At 40.4% G+C, this 19,686-nt stretch overlaps 1 protein-coding gene across 6 annotated transcripts in view; it reads right to left on the bottom strand.

Annotated features, from left to right (window-relative positions):
• ZFAT (zinc finger and AT-hook domain containing) overlaps positions 1-19,686 on the bottom strand; it is a 151,095-nt gene that overhangs the window by 32,249 nt on the left and 99,160 nt on the right. For all 6 annotated transcript variants that reach the window (XR_011737331.1, XM_071803779.1, XM_071803780.1 and 3 more), the window contains 4 exons: positions 18,157-19,625; positions 17,045-17,277; positions 7,746-7,833; positions 2,317-2,466 (listed from right to left, as the gene is read on the bottom strand). Coding sequence is in view for 5 of the 6 variants with exons in the window: in XM_071803779.1 (XP_071659880.1) it covers positions 2,317-2,466; positions 7,746-7,833; positions 17,045-17,277; positions 18,157-19,625 (1,940 nt within the window). In the remaining variant the exon portion in view is untranslated. The remainder of the gene's footprint in view (positions 1-2,316; positions 2,467-7,745; positions 7,834-17,044; positions 17,278-18,156; positions 19,626-19,686) is intronic.

Raw genomic sequence — 19,686 nt, 5'->3', positions numbered from 1 at the left:
TACATCTAAGAAATTTAATGTATAGCTTCTGTGCAAATGATGCCAAGGTCTTCACAGCACCATTTGTCTGACTAAGAGAAAGGTGGGGTCCTTTTCAATTTAAATACTTCCCTATTGAAGCCAGGTACTGAGTCTAACCAAGCAAATACTAATATTTTAGTCTTGGTGTGTCCATCCCTCATTTAAAAGCAGAATCCAGACTGCCTAAATTGATGCCTAGCAGGTGTACATACCTAATCTCCCTCAAAAAGTCTTCAGATGACTATCATTCTCTATTTACTAGAATAAAGAATGAACCAACCTGTTCTAAGGAGGACTAGTTTATTAGGTACTCAATGTGTAAGCAGAAGTTAAATGTGCAAAGCTGTGTTTATTGTTAATTAGTAGCAGATTTGCTAATGGCACATGCACTAGTACTTTTTTCCCCCCCTCTCTTGGTAAGATTCAGGCATTGAGTCTTCCATCTGGGTAGGAACAACCCCAGGTTTCAGTATAAGTTGGGGAATGACCTATTAGAGAGCAGTGTAGGGGAAAGGGACCTGGGGTTCCTGGGGGACAGCAGGATGACCATGAGCCAGCACTGGGCCCTTGTGGCCAGGAAGGCCAATGCTGCCTGGGGTGGATTAGAAGGGGGGTGGTCAGTAGGTCAGAGAGGTTCTCCTGCCCCTCTACTCTGCCCTGGTGAGACCACACCTGGAATATTGTGTCCAGTTGTGGCCCCTCAGTTCCAGAAGGACAGGGAACTGCTGGAGAGAGTCCAGCGCAGGGCAACAAAGATGCTGAAGGGAGTGGAGCATCTCCCGTGTGAGGAAAGGCTGAGGGAGCTGGGGCTCTTGAGCTTGGAGGAGACTGAGGGGTGACCTCATTAATGTTTATATATAAAGGATCAGTGTCATGAGGATGGAGCCAGGCTCTTCTCGGTGACAACCAATGATAGGACAAGGGGTAATGGGTTCAAACTGGAACACAAAAGGTTCCACTTAAATCTGAGAAGAAACTTCTCAGTGAGGGTGACAGAGCCTGGACCAGGTTGCCCAGGGGGGCTGTGGAGTCTCCTTCTCTGCAGACATTCAAAATCCGCCTGGACACCTTCCTGTGGAACCTCATCTGGGTGTTCCTGCTCTGGCGGGGGGGTTGGACTGGATGAGCTTTCGAGGTCCCTTCCAATCCCTGACATTCTGTGATTCTGTGATCTGTGATTTACAACAGCATTTCCCGCAAACAGTCCAAAATATGTAATGGAGAGATGCACAGTAAGTCACCTAGCAGAAGGATTACAAGAACCAAGTAAATCCTTCAAAGAAAAGTTGAATAAATCCAAACTGGCAGAGTAGTTCAACAGTTTCATGAGGTTCTGGCAGTTTTAGACTGATATTCATGACCTTAAAACTAGATTTACAAGCATGAGGAATTATAGCCTACTTAAAGCAGACTTGATTGCATACTTTGATTTGGGAATAAACTTCTATTCACCTCTTCTCCTGCTAGTTAAATGAGATGGGTTCCAAGGAAAATATCAGTTTGAGAGCACCGAATCCCATCATCCCCTTCATGCAGAGGGATGGCTAAAGAATCCAAAGCAATGCTCAAACGCCATGGTCAATCTGTTCCATAGATTATTAACTGACTAAAGAGCATACAAGTTGTCTTCCACCTCTTAGGAAAACAGACTAACTGTGTATGCACAAGATTCTACTGGGCACAGATTTTAAGTTCAAGGGATTTTTAACCTGTGTGTTGCCATATTACTGGAACATCTCCCTAAAAAGTCATAGATATGATCAGCATTTTCTTACAGGTTTTTCATCACTGTTTATGTCCATGTCAGCTAACTGCCATGCTCAGCATGGTTTAATTAAAATATACACAGAATTTATATGTATACATCAAAGCCATTTCATGTCAATTGTTTTATTAATAGATTTCCAGACCAAGTATTTTTGGAAAAACGTAAAAGGAGCAGCAGTTATACACGAGACGATCCAGAAAGTTACTTGCTTTGAGAGTCTGAGCATGTATTTAATTCACTCCTCTCTACTCACATGTGTATTATAGAATATTTTATAGATGTTTATGAATGAGTTTTGCAAAAAAAATTAATCAGAAACTCATTAATTTCATTAAACATTTAAGCTATCTATTCACACTATAAGCATGCAGTTCCATATGTCATCGGGAATCTATTAAAATAATTATTTAACCTTAAAGTTTTTGATTCAAGCACAGCAATAGATCTGAATTCCTTTTTATGTCAGCAAAGCTTTTGTGGAATATGAGACTGATTATACGCCCAAAAGCTTAAAACCAGAGTTTTACCTTCATGAGCCCAAATATGACGTTGAAGGTCTGATCCATTCTTCATAAAATAAAAATCACAGTAGGGACACTTCACAGCTCGTTTTCCAATAAGTCCTTTCAGCTGAACTCTTCTGCCAAGAATCTCAGAAATTGTAGTCATTGAAACCTCTGAGAGAAATGTAAAAGGTAATAAAAACCAGAAGGACATGAGGGAATTTGTTCTGTAAGTAATAATGAAAAGCTAGATCCTGATTCACTCCAACTTTTTTAAATCTCCACTTCCCCTCCTGCCACAGAGATAAGACCTGAGCAAAGCACATAAGGACCTTTTGTCGTTTAGGGATTCTAAGATGTTCTGTCCTTTCTCTCCTGATCTGTGTACTTGGTGAACCCGCATAAAAAATCTTGGTTGTGCCACCAGCTTAGAAATCATTTCCCAACTATTAATTTTCCCAATAAGCTAATTCAGCTTTTCCTTTTCTTTAAAATTTTCAAGACATTATTCAAGATTTCACCCCAGATTTGCAGATGTCAAGGATCTCAAGACAACTCATTCCAGCCACAGCTATAATGATCATAATGCCTGATAATCAGAAACTTTAAAGAAAAAGAAAAGACAGAATAAATGTGATAGGAAGCGACCCCTAAGGTCACCTGCTCCAAGCAGGGTCAACTTTGGAGTTCCAACTTCAAAGTTACATCAGGTTCCTTGGGGTCACATCCAGTCCTGTTCTGAACACACCCAAGGATGGAGATTCTCTTGGCCCATTCCAGTGTTTGACCACCTTTACAGTCCAAATTATTTTTCTGATTTCTAATCAGAATTTTCCTCCTGCAACTCATGTCCCTTTCTTGTACAGGTCCAAGAAGATATTGGCTATGTCTTCTTTTTAATTTCCTATTAGATAGCTGGAGATAGCAACTAAGAGTCTTCTCTTAGCTTTCCCTTATTCAGGCTAAACAGACTCAACTCTCTAGGTTTTTCCTTCATTCAATTTAATGTGTTGGTTGTCACAGTGAAAAGCTGAAAGGAATGAAGTTCAAAGTAAAATGTCACAAAAATACATAATGAAAACCTTGCCAAATGCTTTAAAAAAATAAATCAAATCACTCAATGCATTTCAGATGAATAAAATTCTAAATATCACACTTCAATGACAGTATAGCACTCAGGCAATATAAACATTAAGACATGAAGGTTGATGACTTATTATGCCCAATATCTTACAATATTTTAAAGTTATAGTCTAGACTTAGATTTTTACCAAACATGAACTGTCACACTTAGTGTCCTGATGGTTGGTCCCTGAGTAGAATCAAAACTCCTGCCTGAACTCATGTGCACCAGGAAAACAATCTCAAAAGGGAAATATAAAAGCCTACAAAGTGAGCACAGAGATGTTCTAAAGCACCCAAAAAAGAAAAATACAGACACAAGTACGAACCCTCATCTGCCTTCTATGGCTTAGATCCTTCATTCATGACTGCGGGCTACTGTGCCAGCTCAGCAGGGATCTATGAGAGCTGATGCCTCTCATGTCTCAGGACTATTATCAAATATCATATTAAATCAGAGGACGGATGAAAAGGTAAATAATTCTGAGAGCTGGGACCAGAATCAAAGACGACTCCTTCACTGCTGAGGACTCAAATAATTTGGGAATAAAGCCAAGCTCTCCTGTCTCTTTGGTTTGAAATACTGCTCCACCGAAGTCCTCAGAGATCTTTGTCCCAGTGCCTTCAAGGGACCAGATTTCAACTCCTGTTCTCTGCAAATGCGGAAAAGGAAGGGCTACTGTTTTATTTAACACTTTCTACTTGATGAAATAGAAGAGTTAAGAGAGGGTTCCTGCTGAATTATATTAAGAAAGGAGGAGAGGGGAGCTCCAGAAACAGCATTTTAATGATAAATATGAAAGGGCTTCAGTTTAAATTAATTTTTGATACGTTGTTCTAAAATTCAGTTCCTTTTAACAGTACTCCTTTCATCTTTGTTCTTTTCCATTCACATTTTTAAAAACAACTGCACTCATTCCACTGCAGTACTTGATAGTTTATACCATCAGACCCCTCACATTTATTTGGCTTGTAATTGAGTATGTTGTACGAATAAAGGATTTCCTCCTCATTACAAGGACAATATGCAGAGGAAAAAAGATTTGTGCATTAATTCTCCTCCATATATTAAAACAGTGTTGTTGCATAACTACAGCATAGGCATACCTTAGATGTAGTATTTCTTTAGTATAACGGAAATATATCCAATAAATCTGGTATTTTGCTTCTAAGTTCTATTTGCCTGCGACATATGAATTAAAAATGAGGACACAAAATAATAGGCTGTGCAGATTTTCTTTTTTAACCTTACCTCTATTATCAGCCAGATGTGAAAATAGCTCACTTTCCTGGATCAAAAAAATTACCCCATACTTCTAGAGGGATTCAGATATCAAATGAACTCTTCAAAAGTATTGAAATGCATGAGTTTAGTACACCGGGGCTCCAGAATTAACCGGTATTTCTGGACCCCAGACACAGCAAACACTAATTCAGCAGTCAATGGACCAGTGCAGACCAGCAGAAACCTGTAAGGGGACAGTGCTTTACTTATTGCTCATTCACAGATCACTTTATTTAGGGAGGGCTCCTAAACTCCCTGACTGAGACAGCACAAAGGCTTTATAGGCACAGCTCTTGATGTTCATTTCTGTGTTTCCTGGGTGACATACCTCCTGACTACTGTATAGCTCAGAAGCCTTTCCTCATCTCAATTTGCTGCATCAGACATGTCCCCTGATGTGTGACAAGCCTTCCAACCACACTGCTGTAGAGTGGTCTGCAAATAAAGAGGTTTGGTAACTAAAGAGCTAAAGTGGGAGTTAGTGTGAAAGGAGAGTGAAGGAGATTGCTTAAAACACGGGTCTAGCACTATCTAGTGGCAGTAGGAAGATACGAAACTACTGCTTTACCTATTATGTTGAATTTCTGACAAAGACAAGAAAAGTTACATCATTTTAATTGGATTTTTCCTTCCCCAAAATCAATTTGAGCATGGCTGGTATTTTCTTTCTTAATATCAAAATATGTCAGGTGATAAGTCACACTGTAGATGAGTTAATTAAAATATGTTGGCCAATGCAGCCAACTCTTCTTCATCCACAGATGCAGATCATCTTTTATCCAACAAAATACAGATACTGAGGAGGAAAGTACAGACACACAATGCAGCTCTGCCCCTTTTACATCAGTCAGATTTAAATCAGTCCCTGCACCAGGTCACTTTGGCACTGCGTTCCCAAGATTTGAGAAAGGATTGTTTACTCAGGCACAGCACACTGACTTAATACATTCATTTTGTGTTGTGCTTGCACTGATAAATCAGGGCACTAGAATGTAACGCACCCCAGAGCCCTGAGGGAATTGGCTGATGTAGTTACCAGGGCACTCTCTCCGATATTTGAGAACTCAAGGCAGTCAGGCGAAGTTCTTGGTGACTGGAAAAAGGGAAACATTGCACCCATTTTTTAAAAGGGTAGAAAAGAGGACCCTGGGAACTACCGACCTGTCAGCTTCACCTCTGTGCCTGGGAAGATCATGGAACAGATCCTTCTAGAAGCTCTGCTAAGGCACATGGAGGACAGGGAGGTGATTCGAGACACCAGCATGGCTTCACCAAGGACGAGCCCTGCCTGACTAAACTAGCGGACTTCTATGATGGAGTAACTACATCAACAGACAAAGGAAGGGCTATGGATGTCATCTATCTGGACTTCTGTAGAGCCTTTGACACGGTCCCTCACAACATCTTCTCTCTAAATTGAAGAGGTATGGATTTGATGGGCAGACTGTTTGGTGGTTGAGGAACTGGCTGGATGGTATTATCCAGAAAGTAGTGGTCAATGGCTCCATGTTTGGATGGACACTGGTAACAAGTGATGTCCCTCAGAGGCCTGTACTGAGAGCAGTACTGTATAAAATCTTCATCATTGACACAGACGGTGGAATTAAGTGCACCCTCAGCAAGTCTGCAGATGACACCAAGCTGAGTGGTGCAGTTGACATGCCTGAGGTTCAACACAGCCAAGTGCAAGGTCCTGCACATGGGTCAGGGCAAACCCTGGTATCAATACAGGCTGGGGGATGAAGGGATTGAGAGCAGTCCCGTGGAGAAGGACTTGGGGTAGTGGTGGATGAAATATTTGACATTAAGCAGACAATGTGCTCTTCAAGCCCAGAAAGCCAATCATATCTTGGGCTGCATCAAAAGGAGTGTGGCCAGCACGTCCAGGGAGGTGATCCTGCCCCTCTGCAGCTCTGGTGAGACCCCACCTGGAGTCCTGTGTCCAGCTCTGGAGCCCTCAGCACAGGACAGACATGGACCTGTTGGAGAGGGGCCAGAGGAGGCCAGAAAAATGATCAGAGGGCTGGAACAGCTCTGCTGTGACAACAGGCTCAGAGAGTTGTGTTTGTTCAGCCTGGAGAAGAGGAGGCTCCAGGGAGACCTTATTGTGGCCTTTCAGTACCTAAAGAGGACTGCAAGAAGGATGGTGAAAGACTTTTTAGAAGGGCCTGTTACAACAGCCAAGGGCTGATGGTTTTAAACTAAAGGAGGGGAGATTCAGGCTAGACATGAGGAAGAAATATTTTACAGTGAGGGTGGTGAAACACTGGCCCAGGTTGCCCAGAGAGGTGGTAGATGCCCCATCGTTGGAGACATCCCAGGCCAGGCTGGACGGGGCTCTGAGTGAAGATCTGGGTGAAGATGTCCCTGCTGATGGCAGTGGGATTGGACTAAATGACCTTTGAAGGTCCCTTCCAACCCAAACTGTTCTATAATTCTAATGGGTGCAAACAGAGTCTGAATGGAGTGCAGTGGTGAGCTTGGACTCAGCCAGGTTTAACAGCTGCAGCTTAACACTGGCCATACAACATCACAGCTGGTTCCAGACCTGCTGCAGACTTGAGCTGGCCCAGGAGGTAAAGCTCAGCCACACGCTAAGTGAGCACACACAGACTTGGCTCAGGGATCTCTGCAGTGATATGAATTACCTACAGACGAAATAATGGGCGACAAACACATTTCTGTCAGTTTATGTATGGCTAGTGAGAATTTCATGTCCCATGGGTTGTTACAGGATGTCTATTTGTCTAATTCCAGACTTCTCAGTGCTTAATTTGAATTCGCTTAGGTCCTTCTTTAAAAATGAGTTCTTTGCCAGATGAAGACAAATTTCTTAGCACAATTACCCGATGTACTCCACAACACACAAACTGGAACAATAATGTTTTCACTGTAAATTCTAACATCTGCAAAATCAATTCGATTTTTCTCTAAACTAGTTAAATTAGACAGAGATTCTTCTCTTTCTTTAGAATGTAATTACATTACAACTGCTCACTGCAAACCTCTATCTATTTATTGCAATAGACTGAGAATTTTTTCTTACCAGGGTGATTTGTCTTGATGTGCGATTTTATAAGTCGATCTTCAGAAAACGACTTCTCACACACAGGACAGGAATAAGTCTTTTTATCCTTTGAGAAAGAAAGAAAGAGACTGCATTATCAGTCCACTGGTGTAGTCACTAGAGTCATTATTCAGTACTACATGGTTCTCAACGAAGTTATAATTGGAGGTTCAGTTTTTAAGGAAAAAAATGAAGATATTTATAGTGAAATAAGTGAAGGAGAAATAATAAAGTATTCTAAGCACACCATTAATCCTCATGAATGAAGGGTTCCAAGTTACAGCACATGAGAAAACGCACAATAAATGTAAGTATTATCTTCTGACTGATTCTTTAGGGAACCAAGAGTGGAAAGATCAAGTCGCGTAACAGAAGAAAATGTATTTGATATAAGCAGTAATATACAGATTTTTTTCAATTATTTCACAAGTCCATCCTTCTGAAACCTAAGGATCAGATCTCATTATTTTGAAGACATCCACCAGTATGTGTATTTCTACTACTATTTAATGGCCTGATACTGAGTAGAAGAGTTAGCAATGACAGATGCCACTACTTACTCAGTGTCTACATTTCTAACTACTTTATAAATACTCAGCATTTTATGTATTAACAATGAAGTTTTATTTTACTATTTTGATTTAAAAACTTACAGGTTACTCTGGTTTTTATCAGTGTCACTGATGTAAAAGATTTAACACCATCAAACAAACTGGACAAATGATCAAAACAACAGATGGAGTGAAGTCTAGTTAGTCCTGACAACTAGGCAGATAACCAGATAACATATTTACCTGATCGGAAATGTGTACCTACCAAACTACCAAGAGACCACTATAAATGGTGAGCTGAAGCTACAGAACAGATATTTCACTAATTACTTCAGGAGAACAGATAACTTTTTGAAGAGCATGGGAGGAAAATTACTGTATCAAAAAGAGACAGACCCTGTGTTATGAAAGAGAAATTTGGAGGTAACAAGAGAATACAGCTCCTGGACTCTACCAGTTTCTGACCTGAGACCAAACAGCATCTCTGAATAGTGAGAAAAAAATGTAGAAGGAGGCTATTATTGCCTATATATTGTGGTTATACATCTATAAATGGACATCTCTCTTAAAACAAAAGGAAAAATGAATGGATTTTCACGGCAAACAATTTCTGGAATATTATGCAGGTATTTGCACTCAGTATCATGCAACTCTCAGAAAGAAACCCCTACAAGCTACCTACCTACAAGCTAAATCCACAAGTAACCCTAGAACTCATGGGCTGAAATAGCAATAAATAATTTCATTAAGACAGACATGGCATATGAAGCTCTCGTTGCTGTTAATGTGGCAATGGCACAAGGAGAACTCTGTCGTTTGCTCCTGTGAGAAAAGCTACACCAGGGACTGGGGCTGGCAGCTTCTAAAGGATGACCACCCTCAGTAGAGCAAGGACAGTATCTTGCTGTGATGGAGTTGGGGCAGTCAGCATTTCGAGCCTTGAGGATCTCAAGTGAAGAGAGAAGGACCAGCAGAGAATACTCGCTGTTTTTTCAGAGAATCATAGCATCATTTTTGTTGGAAAAGACCTTTAAGATCATCGAGTCCAACTGTTAACCCAACACTGCCAAGTCCACCTCTAACCCATGTCCCTAAGAACCTCATCTACACATCTTTTAAACATCTCCAGGGATGGTGACTCCACCACTTCCCTGGGCAGCCTGTTCCAATGCCTCACAACCCGTTCTGTGAAGAAAGTTTTCCTAATATCCAATAAAAACCCCCCTTGGTGCAACTTGAGGCCATTTCATCTCTTCTTCCACCTGAAAGAAAAGATTCAAGAGTCTACAATGCTGACAAAATTGAGAAAGAGCTGCTAATTTTCAGATTAGGGTCTCTCAAATGATATAACCTATTATCCTTAAGGCTGCTACCACTGATTTTGGACTTCTACATGAACATGTTGCTCAAATGAAAACTGGTAGATTAATTCTAATAAAACTCTGTAGCAATGTTTGCACGTTTTCAAACACTCAGTTGCATGACCACATTCATAATTTGGCACGTATAAGAAAACCATAAGCACAGTATCATTTAGAGGCTGTTGACAAGCCAGCTGAAGTTTGTCATTCCTCAAATTTGCTATGTAACTGGTTTTAAAACACACAATAAACGAAAAAAAAAAGTATACTATTAATGTACACTTGGGTGTTGCTCGCTTTTAATATTCATTGTATTAAGTATTTCTCAGTGTGCCCAGAACACTAAGATAAATCCATCTTGCTGTTTCATAAAGTTGAATAAGAAGAAAAAAAACAGAAAAAAAAAATCTACACACAATAACAACAACACTCGACACACACACACTACTTTAAGCAAAAACCTACAATTGTGACAACTTTACACTCTTGCTAATACTCGTCAGGACGGAAAGGCTATAAACCCAGGTCTAAGAGAAAAAATGAAAATCATCAGTAAATGTATCAAGAGCTGTAGAACAACAGGAGAGTCAGGGCACCAAGAACACGTTTCCACATGGAGATGGTAACAAAACTTTTTGCTAAGAAACTTTCTTCAAGCAGTTAGAAAGTTACCGATACCAAGTCCTGCAGTAAATGATCTTCCAACAAGGGGATCTTTTGTAGTGTCGAGCTCCAGCCTCTCACAGAAAGCACCCAGCTGAAGACAAACCTTTCACTGCTGGTTATCCAAGTCAGTGCAACAGCCTTTTGGAGCTTATGTTATTAGTTTTGAATGTTTAAGTGTACTTCAGTCGCTGCCCTGAGAGCTTGACAGTGCTAGTCCTTCAGTGTAATCCCAGCACTCCCAACATCAGTCATTAAGAAATGCTCTGTTGCAAATCAAGTATTTCAGACCATGCAGCTCATAGAATAGAATCACAGAATCATTTTGGTTGGAAGACACCCTTAAGATAATCAAGTCCAACCATAACTTAACTCTGGCACTAAACCATGTCCCTAAGAGCCTCACCTATAGATCCATAGAGTCATAGAATCACAGAATGTCCTGAGTTGGAAGGGATGGACAAGGATCATCAGTTCCAGCTCCTGTCCCTGCATATGACAACCCCACAGTTCACACCATGTGTCTGAGGACGGTGTCCAGTCTCTTCTTGAACACTGTCAGGCTTGGGGCCGTGACACCTCCCTGGGGAGCCTGTTCCAGTGTCCAGCACCCTCTGGGTGAAGAACTTTTTCCTAATGTTCAACCTAAACCTCTCCTGTCACATCTTCCTGCCATTCCCTCAGGTTCTGTCGTTGGTCGCTAAGAGTTTCACACCTGCCCCTCCTCCTCCCCCTTTGAGGAAGCTGTAACCGCCATGAGGTCTCCTCCTTTAAACACCTCCAGGGCTGGTGACTCCACCACTTCCCTGAGCAGCCTGTTCCAATGCTTCACACCCCCTTCTGTGAAATTTTTTTTCCTAATATCCAATCTGAACCTCCCCTGGCCCAACTTGAGGCCGTTTCCTCTCGTCCTATCACTTGTTACTTGAGAGAAGCGACCAACACCCTCCACGCTACAACCTCCTTTCAGGCAGTTGTAGACAGCGATAAGGTCTCCCCTCAGCCTCCTTTTCTCCAGGCTGAACAGCCCCAGGTCCCTCAGTTGCTCCTCACAAGGTCACAACACTGAGCCCCAAGGAGGTTTCCCCTCAATAGCTCCACTCTTCTTGTCACAGGCAATGACAGGGGCACTTTGAAGGACTTAGGCTGAGGTTGCAGTAATTCCTTCATCACATTCTCAGCATGCAAGTTTCCAGAAGTTATTCATCCTATGCCTTATCGGAGTGCCTGCCTTTTTAATGCCCATGAGTTTTTTTCTGAAGGATGCAAACAGAAGCAAAGTATCAAGAGAGCAGGATCTACCTTTGTAACAGACCAGCTGCACGGTTCAATCAGCTATTTAAATTTCAAAGTCACTTCCACACTTCCTGAGATTTGCTTAATCCCCCTATGAGCCAATTTGAGAAAACATAAGAAAATAATTCCAAAATAAAGTTAGTTTTCTGATTGAAAGTACATATTCCACAAACCAGGAATGAATTAGGTCCATAAATTTTCTTAAACCTAATGAAAAAATTTGTCTAATGCTCTCACAGAATTTTCTTGTTTATGCTATATTTCATTATAAAATAAGGCCACTTACATAGGAATCACAATACCTTTCTCTTCATATAAATGAATTAAAATTGTGCTAAGAAAGCATCAGCTATTTGCATTACCAGCTTATAGGTCTCTGAAGAGAATTTTGTTTCTTTAAGGCATGTGTTTCAAGATAATTCAAGGGGTAGGTGTACTAGTATACAGTCATGAAAGGACAAATGAAAAGCTTCTGTATATGTAGCATTTAAACCAACAGACTGCTATGAAGTTTATTCAATGCATCAAACAGTACTAAATATGACCCGCAGTGCAAAACATCAGAAACATTAGCAGCAATTCTATTGCACTCATCCATAGAGATGACACAAATATCTTTTCTTATGAACATACATAGAGTGCATACGATCATATATTTTATCTTTATGATAATTTTGCCACTAATTTCAAAAGAGAATTTGTGAACTCCTGACTGCTTTGTTATCAACATCACTAATAGTGCAAAATTAAGACCATGGCCATAATAAAAAGTCTTTAGGCTGAAATTAGACCAATATGTGATAGAAATCAACGATCCATTTCCCTCCTTTTAGTAGCAGCGACATGATTTTATTAGCAGGAAATAAAACAAAGTTCTATTAACTATTGGTACTTCAAAAGTATTTCCAATGCATTTGATTGTATAATGACGCAGAGGAATAGAGAGCCAAAGCCTGCTCCTATATCTACTCTGATCAACAAAAAATTAATCTCTGTCACCTGTGGGAACAGAATTAGTTACATTTCCAAGGACTAAGATGTCCAGAAATCTTCCCTATAGTTATCACGATACTCGAATCAAGACTTTCACAAAAGATCCCTGAACTAAGCTGATGTCCTATCAAAATGCAACTTAGCTAAAAGGATCCAATGTACCCAGGAGGGGGCTGCACACACAACAAGGAGGCTACAGAAAAAATTGCAAATGGTTTGAGAGACTTTTAGGAAGTCTGGCAGCAGAAATCACAGCTCACAAAATGACGAGCACCTGGATACAGTACTAGCTAAGCACTTTTTTTGTGAAGTAACTACTAGTAAAAAAGTATGGCTAGCTGACATTCATTATGGAAGCAAGGATCAAGAGCAAAAGCCATTTCCAACTGAGTGCCTGATCATTAGATCATTGATTTTCTGCGTTAATTCCTTCCCTTTCCAGTACCATGCACTCTTGACTACACAGTGGCACTGCTACAGAGCCGAAGGTATCACAGCCAGGCCAGTGATGGTCTGAAAACCCTCCTCAGGAAGGGGAAATAAGCAATCAGAGCTCGAGTATCTCACTTCCACCGAAAGGTCTGACTACACCATAACACAAAAGGTCAGCGGCATAATGAAATTTCGAAGCATCCTTCCAAAGACAAGAATAATTTACATCCCGAAATGTACATGAAAGCAGTTGTAGGCATCGAAGAGCCAGCAGTAGTTCTGGGTTTGAACTCCAGTTTTATAGAGGTGTTCATCTAGCAGTATAGATTACATATACAGATTTAAAATCATTTCAGAGACAAACCTCTCCATGGTTTTTATCTGCTCAGCATAATGGATATTGTAAAACCTACTAGAGGTTGTAAACAAACTCTGGTACCTATATCAGCATTGTTTAGTTCCACAGCTGGTTACCACTAGCTCAATCATAACTGTAAATTACTCTAAAGTAATTACTCTGCCCATCCCTTTCCTGGGTACTATAACATTGAAGTGATTTACACCTGTCACGGTTTGAAGTTCTAAAGAGCTCAAAGAACTGTCAAAAAACACTACACAGGTTTTAGAGGTAAAAGATTGGTACTGAAAATCAGATCATATATATGCAAAATTTTGGCCATGAATCATTTTGAGCCTCAATTCCCAGACTTTAAAAGTAAAAATCTTCTGTGTAACAACATGTAGTAAATACAGAAGCAAGAAGCAACTCACACATATAATCATTCCCCAGGGAATAAACCCCAAATTCAGTGCAAGATTTGGATGGTGCATTAAGACAGGTGGCTATTCACTGACTGATAAGAAGCTGCTTTTCAATAACCATCATTTATCCTGTTCACCAGATAACACAGGGATCCAGTTGAAAAGCAGCCAGCAACAAGATAACGAAATACAGACATTCATACAAGCAACTGAACTGAGATTTTGATATATTCTATCTCCAGGGAACCTTTAATTTTAATATTTATTAAGAATTTATTTTACAAACTAAACTGAACATTAAAGTAGGTTTCCACATTCAACTGTGCAGTTTGCTTAAGTACAGTATTTTAGAATGAGTGAGGTTTGCATTAAGTAAATATTCCAAGCAGTGGCCACAAAGGTCAATATGAAAACTGCCATGTTTAGTTACTAAGTAAATTCTAATACACAGATTTTTAAATCCATTTAAACACTCAAATATATTTGACAGTAAGTAGCAGTAAGCGTACTTCTCAAAGATCTCACTGTCACACTGGTTTTAATTATGAAATATATTTTCTCGGCTCTATTTATTATCATGAAAATGATCCTCCTGGTGGGAGCTGTCAGACATGCATCACATTTGAAAAATAGGTAATTATGCAAGGACATATGATATCTAATTTGAGGCTCTTTTCTTAAGTTGTCTCAGACATCATTTACACAGATTTTTGCCATCAGATGGACATCATAAACACAATAATTCAAAAGCAGACTGAAAGGATGTCTATCATATGAGTTTTTTGCACATCTCATAACAAATTCAGATTAGATTTAAAATAACTAGAGAACTTGGGGGACAAATTGAGGAAAAAATGTTCCCTTTTGTGTCACCTTTAGAGCTGCCCTGCAGTTACAAAAGACTAGTACTTAACAAAAGTAGGAGGTGAAGTGCTCTGTTCTGTTAAAAACACCTTTAAAGTAACTTCAGCTGTTGGAAATATTGGCCAAGAGACAACATGCTGACTGCAGAAGACAACCTGGAACCACCAGGCACTGTAGCTTAAGAGCTTTTTTAAGTAGCTACACAGAAATTGTCCTCATTTGGGGAAAAATTAACATGAATCCTTAATTTAAGCACCACATTTCGCTGGTAAGAGCAAGTGTAACTCCAATACTTATCACAGTACTTTGAGTTGTGATGCTGCTTTCTCATGTGATTAGGATGAATATCTGATACATGTTGCTTTCTGTCAAGGGTGAGTAAGATTATTTATAGGACAATGCCAGCAAAAATCACAACGTTATGTGAAGAACTGCCTATCTATGTGAATATTTCAGTGTTTCTAAAGGACAGAAGAATGAGTGTAGCTATTAAAGAACTGGTATTTTCGTCTCTGCTGGAATAAGAATAAAATTCAATTCAGAAAAATGGTAAATAGCCTTTTGGAAATATTTTACTTCATAAATTGTTAAAAACCCAAATTGCAAAGATGTAGTTCATGCCAATTTTCCAGCATTATCAGTCAAGAAAGTTTAATTACAAATAGCATGCTTTCCAAAATGAAATCCTAAGCTGTACTTTATTCAATACCAATATCTTCCTATAAAATCATATGAGGTAATTATGTTCCACCTAAGCACTCCAGATGGCATTCAAGAAAGACTTCAGTCAAAAGTGGACTAAATTCAATATGTTGTAAGAACAGGCACTTGCCAAACAGCCTTTTCTAGAGCTCCATTTGGAACGGGAAGGAACTTACCTGTGTATATACACTGTGTGAGTATATGAGCATTATAACACACAAGTCTAGAATGTCCCAGATCGTGGAAAGGATCCTGCCACATGGCAGGAAAAGAAGTCCATGGTACATGGACCTTTTCTGACAATAATTTAACCTATTTGGGCCACTCATGCGAAACAATAAAACAACAAGGAAAAGCTAGACAACACTGATGCAAAGAAAAGAATTGTTTCTTCTCCATCTTCCAATACCATCATGTAAATAATTTCACTTCTAAAAATGCATCTTAATCAACAACAAAGGAGGAATTTGGGTCCATTGAAATGAACTAAAGTAACAATAATACCAGATGTCATTTTACTCTCTCAAAACCCAAATAATCTGACAATACAGGGAAAACCAAAGGGAGAAAATGAATACAGACATAGAATCATAGAATCATTTCAGATGGAAGAAACCCTCAGGATCATCGAGTCCAACCATAACCTAACTCTGGCACTAAACCATGTCCCTGTGAACCTCGTCTAAACACCTTTTAAACACCTTCAGGGATGGTGACTCCAACCACTTCCCTGGGCAGCCTGTTCCAATGCCTGACAACCCTTTCTGTGAAGAATTTTTTCCTAATATCCAATCTAAACCTCCCCTGACACAACTTGAGGCCATTTCCTCTTGTCCTATCACTTGTTACTTTAGAGAAGAGACCAACCCCCTCCATGCTACAACCTCCTTTCAGGTAGCTGTAGACAGTGATAAGGTCTCCCCTCAGCCTCCTCTTCTCCAGGCTGAACAGCCCCAGTTCCCTCAGCTGCTCCTCATCAGACCTGTGCTCCAGCCCCTCACCAGCTTCATCTCCTTCTCTGCTCTCTCTCTAATACTTCAATGTCCTTCTTTTGACGGGGCCAAAACTGAACACAGGATTCAAGGTGCGGTCTCACCAGCACTGAGTACAGTGAAATAATCACTTCTCTAATCCCGCTGGCCACACTATTCCTGATACAAGCCAGGATGCTGTTGGTCTTTTCGGTCACCTGGGCACACATTGGCTCGTGTTCAGCTGCTGTCAATCAATGCCCCCAGATCCCTCTCTGCCAGGCACTTTCCAGCCACTCTTTCCGGAGCCTGTAGCGCTGCCTGGGGTTGTTGTGATCCAAGTGCAGGACCCGGCACTTGGCCTTGTTGAACCTCATACAATTGGCCTCAGCCCAACGATCCAGCTGGTCCAGATCCCTCTGTATGGCCTTCCTGCCCTCCAGCAGATCAACACTCCCACCCAGCTTGGTGTCATCTGCAAACTTACTCTACTGGAAACTAGTACAAGAGGGAGCAAATATCTAGTTGTTGTAACTCATGTATTCCCCCACCTCATGTATGTAGAGAGCGCTCGGGTAAGAACTCTTATCTATGTCTTCAAATATTGCCACACCATTTCAAACATGATGATGATGATGACGACGCTGGATTTAGACAAACATAGCATTTTATTTGTTACTCACCAGTTCGGTGTGAACTTTAAGATGTGCCTGGAGCTTGTATTTATCTGGAGTAGAGTAGTCGCAATGTTCTGTGGGACACTTCAGCAAAATGTTACTGTGTTTCTGAATGACGTGACGCTTAAGGCAATTTTTGGTGATGGAGGAATAGTTGCACTGGGAGCAGTAATACAGATGTTCTCGAGTATGCGTACGAACGTGCATGTCATAATGCACTTGGTACCAAAATAACTTGCCTGAAAATAAAATCAGACATGAAGAAAGCAATTTCTAAATCAGTGAAAATTCCAATATGTCCCCAATTTTCTTTCAGGGCAAAACACAGTTTGAACCCTGTCCCTTTTGTCTTTAATGAAAACTTGTCCTAATGTCCCTTCACTACTGGAAATATGTTGACAAAAAACACTTTTGACCCCCAAAATTTTATCGTATGTCCTGAATTGTTTCCTCTGCAGCTACGTGAACACAAACATTTTCAGCTAGAATAAATGGGAATGGTGTATTACTCCCACTTTGATAAATTAAAAAAAAACCAATCACAATGCGAACAGTCTTGATCTGATATTATGTAATAAACATTTTCACCTCGAAAAGCTGGTTCAAAGCAAGACACAAAAATATGCCAGTACATTCCTATTATTATACAGAATGTATATCATACATCCTCCTATACTACATGAAAAAGACTCTGAATTTTGTACTAAGCTCATCACAAAGCTTAAGCATTAAAGCGTGGACTGATCAAATTTGACCACCTGCCTAAATCTACTGTGCTTAGCCCCAGTGAAAGTTCTGGGCGGGGAGAGGCACATAGTCAGAAATCATCTAATTCTATCCATTTTCACATTGACAGAAAATTGAGCCTAGCAAAGCATTGCTTTGCTACATTCCATTAGGTTTTGGGGTTTTTTTTAGAATATTTGAGTCATTTCAAACTATTTATATAGCAAAAAGTAAATCTCACTGGACCCCAGAATCCATACTGAACTAGAAAATTAATACTGCTACAAAGATATACAAATATACCTAACTCTATAAACCAGAAGAGCAGGAAAGAGATGCTCTGCTACAGAACATTTAAAAACCCAAACAAACATAATTCTACTGCTCCTTACCACAGTATTCACATTCTAAGTCTCCATAAACCTTCCTTATCCTCTCACACAGCTCTGTGTTCATTTGTCTCTTCTGCAAGCTATCCAAGATCTGCATAAAGGCAACAGCTCCGCTCCCAGTGTCTGGTGTAAGTGCGTTGGAAGCGGCTGCCTGTGGAGCGACGGCTGCATCAGCTTCTGGTGCTGGCAAAGGGTTTGTGGTTTCTGTGGAATTTTGAATTGGCAAATTGCTTGTTTCTGGTTCACCAGAAGGAACAGATTGATTTCTCTCTTCAGAGACAGAAAGGTTCTCAGTCATTCCGTTGTTCTGACTTGGATTTAAACTTTTGTCTTCAGACAGCAGAAGCTGAATTTCTTCACCCTGCTCATCTACAGATCTGCAATGATTAACCTCCTCTTCATTTGCAGGAGGAACTTTTAACACATCAGGACCAGAAGTACCGTTTTTCAGCAGAAAGCAATCTGACGCTACACAGGATTGAACGTTTGGGACCGCTATGTCTGTTGTCTGACACAGCGTCTCCGTTACGTTCTCCACCAGAGGACATTCAAATTCTAACAACGGGACATTATCAATTTTTAAGTCACCATTATGTTGACCATTGTGGTTTACATCTGCAGCTGTTGATTCACCTTTACAAGCAGATGGTTGTGGTACATTAATAGTATCTGTACTTGTGATATTCGTTCCATCTGCAGTTGGTGGTGGCTGTTCCCCCAGGGCTTCTGGCTGGATATCACCTCCTGGCTCCAGCAGGCAGAAACTCTGATTGATAGAACTGTTAAAAACAGAAGCCTCCTGCAAATCCGCATGCACATCTTTGATGTGAGCACGGAGTCTTACAGAACTGACAAATTTCTTCAGGCACACAGAACACACATATACAAACGGGTGCTTCCGAACATGAAGCTCAAGGGCTTGGTATTTAGTGGCTCCATGACCACAGAGCTCACAAGCAAACGGCCTCTCATCGCCATGAACAAGCATGTGACGGTCTCGATCGAGTTCATTTTTGAATTTTCGTTCACAAATATGGCAGTCATAAAGAAGCTGCCTTTTGCCCTCCCGTGTCATCAAGCGAAGTTCGTCAAAAACATCTTTCACCTTCTTATCCTGAAGGTCATGTGTTTCCTTGATGTGCTTGATCAAATTTTTGACATCAGAGTATTTCTTTTTGCAGAAGCGACAATGCTGCTTAATTTTCTTATGAACTCTTTCAATATGGACTTTGAGATGGCCTTTGCTGAGACAGGTGAAGGTACAGTAATCGCAGCTGAACTTCTCCCCCGTATGTTTCCGCATGTGAACGTTAAGGTTGGCTTTGATGGCACTGGCGTAACTGCAGTATGAACACTTGTAAGGTTTTTCATTTGTATGAATCCTCAAATGTGCTTGGAGGGAGTGTTTGAATTTGAACACCTTGTTACAGTATTCACATGTAAAAATCTTCAGCTGAGTTGGACCCAACCTAAAAAGAAAGCAAATCAGTTATATTTACAATATTGAAACCTGGTGGCATAATATGTCAA

Source organism: Patagioenas fasciata, chromosome 2 (assembly GCF_037038585.1).
Source record: "Patagioenas fasciata isolate bPatFas1 chromosome 2, bPatFas1.hap1, whole genome shotgun sequence".
In the NCBI taxonomy this organism is placed as follows: domain Eukaryota; kingdom Metazoa; phylum Chordata; class Aves; order Columbiformes; family Columbidae; genus Patagioenas; species Patagioenas fasciata.
The sequence above is the reverse complement of the archived record's forward strand: the minus strand, read 5'-3'. Positions and strand labels throughout refer to the sequence as shown.